At 40.5% G+C, this 8,176-nt stretch overlaps 1 protein-coding gene across 1 annotated transcript; it reads right to left on the bottom strand.

Moving 5' to 3' along the window:
- Positions 1 to 2,638: 2,638 nt before the first annotated feature.
- tnni4a (troponin I4a) lies at positions 2,639 to 7,237 on the bottom strand. The gene is made up of 5 exons (XM_062517896.1): positions 7,166 to 7,237; positions 6,479 to 6,610; positions 5,700 to 5,789; positions 4,039 to 4,212; positions 2,639 to 3,036 (listed from the first exon to the last, which is right to left on the bottom strand). Exons 1-5 carry the CDS (start codon positions 7,235 to 7,237, stop codon positions 2,950 to 2,952), a joined length of 555 nt encoding a protein of 184 aa, XP_062373880.1. The 3' UTR covers positions 2,639 to 2,949.
- Between the last annotated feature and the right edge of the window lie 939 nt (positions 7,238 to 8,176).

Here is an 8,176-nt window from a genome sequence, read left to right as displayed (position 1 = left end):
TGGCTCCCTTGTTAAAGTAGTGAAGAGGAAACATGGAGGAGAAATCTGAGATCAGTGACCACAAAGGTAATATATATATATATATATATATATATATATATATATATATATAAATGATATGTTGATATATTGCTATAATTAATAGTTTTGCCTTCAGTTTTATAAATGCATCCATGTGGTTTGTACTACATTCTTGAGAATATGAAGATGACACATGTACAGTACACACAAATGTGTACATGCACACTTGCTCACACACACACACACACACGCACACACACACACACACACACACACATGCACACACACACACACACACACACACACACACACACACACGCGTGCACACACACACACACACACACACACACACACCCCCCCCCACACACACACACACACACACTTGCCGAGTGATGTTGAGTTTGTTGAGTCACTGCCAGGGTAACATGGTCTTCTTCCTCCCTCTACAGCAGAACAGGATGTCATGCCCAGCTGCAAGCCTGTAGGCCAGGCCATCTGTGTGACCCGTGTGTGTGTGTGTGTGTGTGTGTGTGTGTGTGCGTGTGTGCGTGCGTGTGTGTGCCTGTTCAGGACAACGTGTGTACTTAAATATTAACGGGCAGAGTTTATTTACTGCAATGAGTAGGTATGTACTTTATAGTTCTGTGTGTGTTACCAACTTACCCCTTTTCTCTGTGAGTTTGTGTGTGGCCTGCAGAGTATGGGTATGCATGTGTGTCTGCGTGAATGTCCACTGTGTGCTTTCTACTATCTATCTGTGTGCGTGCAAATGGGTGTGTAGCCTTGCGTGTAGTGTTTTGCATGCGTATGTGTGAAGTGTTGATGTGCAATCGGCCTGATCCTCCCTTCTTCCTGTTCAGATGACCTGACAGGGCTTCACACACCTGGACCACTGTGTGCTCATTAACCATGGCCTACTTACAGTTTTTTTTGTTTTTCAACTGTTTGCACACTAAATCGTTGCTTGTCACACAATTTTTCTAAACGTGTGTAAACAAACATCGTAACACGCCACACTAAATCTGCAAAACCATACGTTAATTCTCAGTGCTTGACACAGTTTTCAGTGTTTGACACAATTTCTTAAACATAATTAGCAAAACACCACAAACTGATTTCTACCTAACACACAAACATCTAACAGGAAGTATTTCAAATATCAAAGTATCGCTTTTCCAACACAACCTATCAAAATGACAGACTTATCCACCAGTGCTTCACTCTCTCTCCTCACACGTGTAAACACTCATTGCTTTACTGAACACCATCCAATCATTATCTTGGTATAGGCCTACGATATACTTTATATAGGTATAGAGTCTAGACCCTTTCAATCTGCTCCTGGAGGATTTATGGTTGAAATGTTGAGAATCAACACAGATACTTTGAAATTAAAATGAATCTTAAAATGAATCGGACTTTAGCATAATGTTCTACAAAAAGTCGACATGATGTAAAACTTGTTGTATATACCATTAGTAGTAGAGAGCCTATAGAGACCTATAAATAAATATGACACCCCCCCCACACACCACACACACACACACACACACACACACACACACACACACACACACACACACACACACACACACACACACACACACGTAAAGTAAACATGCAAAGTAATTTGGTATATCGGTAAATTCTTTCTATGTTAATACAGTAATTTCTGTCTTAGGCAAAATCAGCTTTTTCAAAATTCCATGTACATCTGGGGGGTCATTGTATTTTTCTCTGCTTCTTTTTATTGGCTGTAAAATACTGTATTCACAACAGCAAATTATTTGGGGAATTAGATTTTACTGTGTATTTCAACTTCTCTCAATAGATGACTTTCACTCTTGTATGGAAATATACACATAAAGCGCATGAAAGACAGAGAAGCTGTACAGTAGGTTTTGAGCAACAGTGTGTACTGTACATGACATATCCAGAATGTCATATTATGACAACAGTGTTTGTAATGTGAGGCGAATGTTTGCTTTAAAGATGTGTTTATGACATGTGTCATTTTGCCAGAGATTTGAGGCATTTTATGAGAGCAATTTTGGGTTTTTGTGAGTAGAGTTTTGAGAGGTCTGGCCTTCTGCATGGCTCTGTTTCTGACCGAAGTGTCTCTCATACAAGAGGAGAGAGATTGAACATTCATGCAGTATGTGATTAACTGTCTGACACATAGAATGAGAGACCAACAGCTGGGCATGTTTGATTGCGAGGAACCTGGCAAGTGGATGGCCACTGAACAATATCAGAAACTGGGCGTATTACCAAACATGCGGATATGTGTCATTTTAAATTGGATTTCTAACTGTTTGTAAAGTGCTTATGCTAGTGCTAAAGTTATGTAGCTCATACATGGGCCCTAAACAAGCTATTTACACTTAAATGTACAGTAAATGCAAGGGTCTAAAAAAGATTTGCATACAGCCCAGGCACTATTATGTCTTGATGTGATGCAGAGTTCTAGCACCCTCTGTTGGGTGGAATTGCAGCCTGTATTTTTTTTTTTTAAAGATGACAGAAGAGCAGTCAGCTTTTCTTCCAAAGCTGGAGGTGTAGCGCCATCTACTGTTGAAGGGTCCTTGAGTGGTCAGAATTATCCCAAGACAGGTAATCATTGTCCAAGTACAGTCATTTAATGGCTTTTACTAAATGTGCATAAAATGACACATACACTGTTGGCAAATAAACCACACAATCTGGGTGATTTGCTCCGTACTGCTATTGTCATTCAGTCTGTCATCATCCTTACATCAAAACTTAGTATATATAATCTCTCATTATCCAGAGATGCTTACCTGCTTGCTTCCCAATAAGGAATGCAGTAATCTCAACGAAAATGTGCTTGCAATACTACAGCATGGCTTATAAGATAGAGCTGAAAGAACACGATGCCCAGACCCCCTGTGCTCTTTGGTTGACTGCTCACTGATTCGCGTTGAACAGTTTCTTTCTGCCCTCCATGCCTGACATGGCCTCCACGTTCTTACGCCAGTCTGTCACCTCCTCCTTCTGCAGGGGGACACACACACACACGCACGCACACACGCACGCACGCACGCACGCACGCACGCACGCACGCACGCACGCACGCACGCACACACGCACACGCACACGCACACACGCACACACACACACACACACACACACACACACACACACACATACACACAGTTTAAAGAAAAGAGCTACATGTTAGCTACAAATTTTCCTATATTTAAGTAACTATTAGTAGCCTGGGCATAGCCAGAGTCTACTGTAATTCTTACACCATTTGGACTTAAGCAAGCAAAGCATTGAAATCTGTAAATCTTTTAAGTTGAAAAGCAAAAACATCCTTTTCCATTGAATCCACCTAAATAATTTGTTTGCACCGATATATATATTTGGGCTGGCTTCCAATGTTTTCAGATATATTCTCACTGTGTCTTATTGATTACTGTTTCCCCAAACACAAACAAATGGAATGCATTCCTATTTTCTCCAGATATATTCACATTCTTGCCTCACCTCTGCCTGTTATAACCCCTATTGACCATTGTTAAGAATGCAACTGATGTTTCCTATAGTATAGGCCATGTCCAATTGTCAAGGGTGCACGCTGGATAGTACTGTTCTTTCAGCACAGCACAAACTAGTTGGCGTCACCTGACTCGGGGAGGGGGGTGTGTTGCATGACGTGTGGAGCTTGGGATGGATTATGGGATATCTGAGGCCAAAAAGTGGAAAATGCACGCTGCCCAGTGTGTGTACTTATGATTCAGACACAGCCCTAGTCAAGTTTAAATGACCTTTCTTATCTGAACCCTAACCCTCGGTCAAAGGTCAAAGTTCAGTTGACAATATGGGGGTTTCGACTTGATGTAGCTGCCTGCAGCCGTCTTAAGCTGACTGCACAATGTGATTTTCCCTGAGATTCTGATACATTTTCAAACTGGAATTGTGCACACGTCATGGTTGAAAACGTATCCGAAATAATCAAGTTATGCAGTCATCTTAGGCCTATTGCCTCACCTTCTCCTCCTCCTTTTTGACAGTCTTGAGGTTGGCCTTGAAATCTGATTTCATGAGTTTGGATGGATCGCTGATGGCTCCGAACATGTCGTCCGTGGTCTTCTTCACCCGCTTCAGGTTAGGTCTCTTCATCTTCCCCTTCAGGCTGATGACCTTCTGATTCAGGGAGGCGATCTGAGCGACACACACACACACACACAAAGAAAGCCATTAATACTTATTAGGCCATTCATTAGAAACAGCCAGCCTCTCTTAATGTCATGTCCACATGTAGCGTTGATTGACCACTAAGTTAGACAGCTCATGTCAAGGGTAATTGTAGCCCATGCATTGTAGAGTAACTTGAGCCATGAGTAAACCTCCCTCCCAACACCTTGCTGGTGACAGATGCTAAAACACATGTGCTGCTAGCAAGCCTGTTGCCTTGAGTTCATGACAATGAAGGTTACATTAGTACACAACAGTACTAAGACTCTGATGAAGACGGTGTAACGTCGAAACGTTAGTCCCACAATGTAAAAAAAAAAAAAAAAAAAAAACTTCACATCTGAGTTGCTCCGGTTAACCCCTCTTTCTTTACTACAGACTTGTTGTTTTTTTCTACGTAGTACTAAGATCTTCTTAGTAGTTTCTTGGTGTTTTGAGCCCCCAACGTTGTCTTCAAGGCAGCGCTGCCTGATAGGTGCTAGGGTTAGGCATGGGTTAAGGTTAGGGCTAGTAAGTAAGTAAGTAAGTAAGGTTTATTTATAGAGCACATTTAACCACAGCTCACACTGTCTGTGTGAGCTGTACAAAGCGCATAAACTAACAAATAATAAAACAGGATAAAATAGATAAGCAAATAAATACATATACAGAACAGTGATTTAGGCTAAGATGACATCAACAGACAATACTTAATTACAGACATAACAGGGTAGACAATTAACGCACAGGGAAGGCCAATGTAAAAAGGTGTGTTTTAAGCCTGGATTTGAAGAGGGTTATTGAGGGGGCATTTCTGATGTCAAGTGGCAGTTGGTTCCACAGCTGGGGGCCAGCAACAGAAAAGGCTCTGTCACCTTTTTGCTTTAGCCGGGACCGTGGGACGTGGAGGAGGCCTTGGCTGGAGGGTTAGGGTTAGGGGTAGGGGTAGGATTAAGTGCCTTTAAGTCAACAGTGGCAGCGCTGCCTGGAAGACGACGTTGGGGGCTCAAAACACCATCGAGCTTCTTAGTAGCCTACTGAGTACACATTCTAACCCTACATATTTCGTTTTAATGTGTGCTACTCTAAACGAACATGAAATATATGTGACTTTTCCTATTAAAATAATCTGTAAAAAGGTCTCTTATATTATGGGACCAAAAAGTTCCTTCGAACTCCTAAGGTTCATTATTCAGCAACTATATTCTCATTTTATGGTTCCAAGCTAGTGATGTAGTAAAACCATTATGTGTACTATTTATTGCATTTGCAAGTTATAGGATATGGTAACTTGTTTTCCGGTCCCTTAAGGATGGAAGAATTACATTGTTTTGCTGCAGCACCGAAACCACAAGTATAACTTTTCAAATAACAATAAAGCCTTATTATCCATACTGATTCAGTTTAGTGTAACAAGAGCACACAAAAGACTTTCCTGATCCCCCCCCCAATGCAGTGATAAGTCAGGCAAGTACCTCTGTCTCATTTCGTGACACCTTTATTTCCAGATCATATCGCGTCTCATCCACGACGTCAATCTTCCGGTGCAAGTCTTTGCACAGCTCCTGAGAAGAGATGATTCATGCAATCTGGAGAATTAATGCAGTGTTCAGCCTTCTAATGGCAGCCTTCCTCTCAGATAACAGCCTAACAGAGGCAAATGCACTCTCACAAGGAGAATGCAATAAGGAGAATGCAATCGAGAAACCTCAGGAGTTCTTTAGCTCTAGTCTTTGCCAACTGTCAAAGATTTAGTTTTTTTTTAGTACATTTCTAGTACATTTCTTTGGATCTTGGCTTTATATTCTGCTGATGGGAACACCTAGAACTATAACATTCCTTGGCATGGGAAAGGTTTCATAGGACATAGAGGAACAAAACCTTGTGTCTTGCAGAGTTGCAGTGGCATCTTGCACGGTGAAATCACAGGTGTTTTTTGGCAATGGTGGTTATTTCTCATTAAAAAAACAACAAAAAAACAGAAAAACAATAGGGAAAAGACCAAGCCGCTCAAGTGATTAAAAAGCCTTTATTCCAAAGGGCTTGGACATATCTTAAAACACACCCTCACATTTGAGCTATTCTGGGCCTTCATCAGGTTGCTCTCTCTCTCTCTCTCTCTCTCTCTCTGTTTCTGTGAACCTTCTTTTTAAAAAATAAATAAATAGATAAATAAATAGAAATAAACTCCAGCAGTCTTGATTAAAGAATACTATGCTCTTTGCATAGTATCCCCCCCCCCCCAATCCATTACCTGTAGCTCCTGTACAGAGAGGCCTGGGAGCTTGAGTGGCGGGGCATTTTGTTTCAGCGCGTTCTCTCTCTCCACAACCTTGTCTTCCTCCTCTTGCAGCAATAGCTTCTCCCCCTTTTTGAGGATTTTGCACTGGGGTTGGGGGTAGGAGGGTTGGGGTCAGGGGTAGGAGGGTTGGGGTGGTGTGGGGCAGAGACAGGAGACATTAATGGAAATGACTGAAGAGAGAAGACTGACCCTCAGAGTTGAGAAGAAAAAACGATCACTTTGTTTCAGTTTTAATCAAAATGTACATTTGTTCTTTTATTATTCTAAGATAAATAAGTCTCCAAGCGAATGAAATATGCAAAAATGTCTTGTCATTTAGTTGTCAATGTATCTCGAAAAAGCGAACAAAGATGGGAACATGCAGACACTTTATTCATTTAATTTCAACCTCTAAACATCACATCTCAGCATCAAAACAAAATAAACAGAGGAAAAAAGTAAACACTCTCGACTGTTACACATAACAAACACAACACCTGTTTTACATATGAACCTACAATCACCAAATAACATATACTGTAATTTCATAGCTTTCAGCTTTACATCCATCTTTAACGTTCATTTTCTAAAAGATGAAGTGCCTTATGAAAACACTTGAACAATTAATGCGAGAAGAGGGAATTAAAGAGCATTAAGTACCTTTAACAGAAGCCGGCGGGTGGCTGAGTACTTGGGCTTTTTCTGGAGATGGGGGAGATGGGGGAAGGACATTAAAAAGTGAAATTTTTACTTTGCTATCACAAAGACATCGCTGTGACTGCAAGCCCATCTGCTGGACCCACCAAGCCTTCTCAGTGCAAACGTGTTTCAGGGCCAATTAAGGAGATGAATTTGCAAATTTGCAAGCTATCTTGTGTAGTGTTTTTTTTTATATATATATATAATGTAAAGATGCTTATGTTGGTTAAATGACTGCCTAATGGCTATAATTTGTCATGCTATTACTTGTCAATAAAATGCCAACAAGTAAGATCACGACCCGAGTAAAAGAAGAAGAAAAAATAGTGTTGTTTTCTAATCAATAGCTTTCAGTGTGTCCAACAGATAAAGCACTGCCACAGTCAACAGAATAATTATACAGTCCGTCTTGGGTTGGGTGGGTGAGTGAGGGACATTGGCCAACACACAAAAGAGGCTTCACAAATATGAATTGATTTTAAATGCTGCTGATGCACAGGGACTTATTAAGGGTTAGAAAGACAACAAATACACACAGAAACATTCACACACGTATCAGTTAAGAAAACTGTTAAGAAAAGTTAAGAAAAGGGTTTTTTGAGCATTTGAGTATGCCATTTTCTTTGGGGACAGAAATATTGAATTTTCCCGACAAGCTTACAAGAGAGTAAATAAATATGCCATTTCAAATGAGAAATACATAAAAGTTTACTCATTTGAAATGAGTTTCACATTATCATTTTGTTATAATCATCTATTGAGCACCTCAAGGGTACGTTCTTGCGTAAGAACATGAAGAACCCAATGAAAATACACAACAGAACATGTGAAAGAAATAGTTTATTTGTCATTTGTTGATGCCTGAGCTTGGTTGAGGTCTGTCCTCATTGTTGCAACTGTCAAAGGAAACATCAGAAAAACAGATAAAAGACTAGCTGTCTCTGTCTAGACTTGCTTGAAAATAATAAAACA

Source organism: Sardina pilchardus, chromosome 17 (genome assembly GCF_963854185.1).
Source record: "Sardina pilchardus chromosome 17, fSarPil1.1, whole genome shotgun sequence".
Classification (NCBI taxonomy): Eukaryota; Metazoa; Chordata; class Actinopteri; order Clupeiformes; family Clupeidae; genus Sardina; species Sardina pilchardus.
Note: the sequence above shows the minus strand (reverse complement) of the source record. Positions and strands in the feature narration are given on the sequence as shown.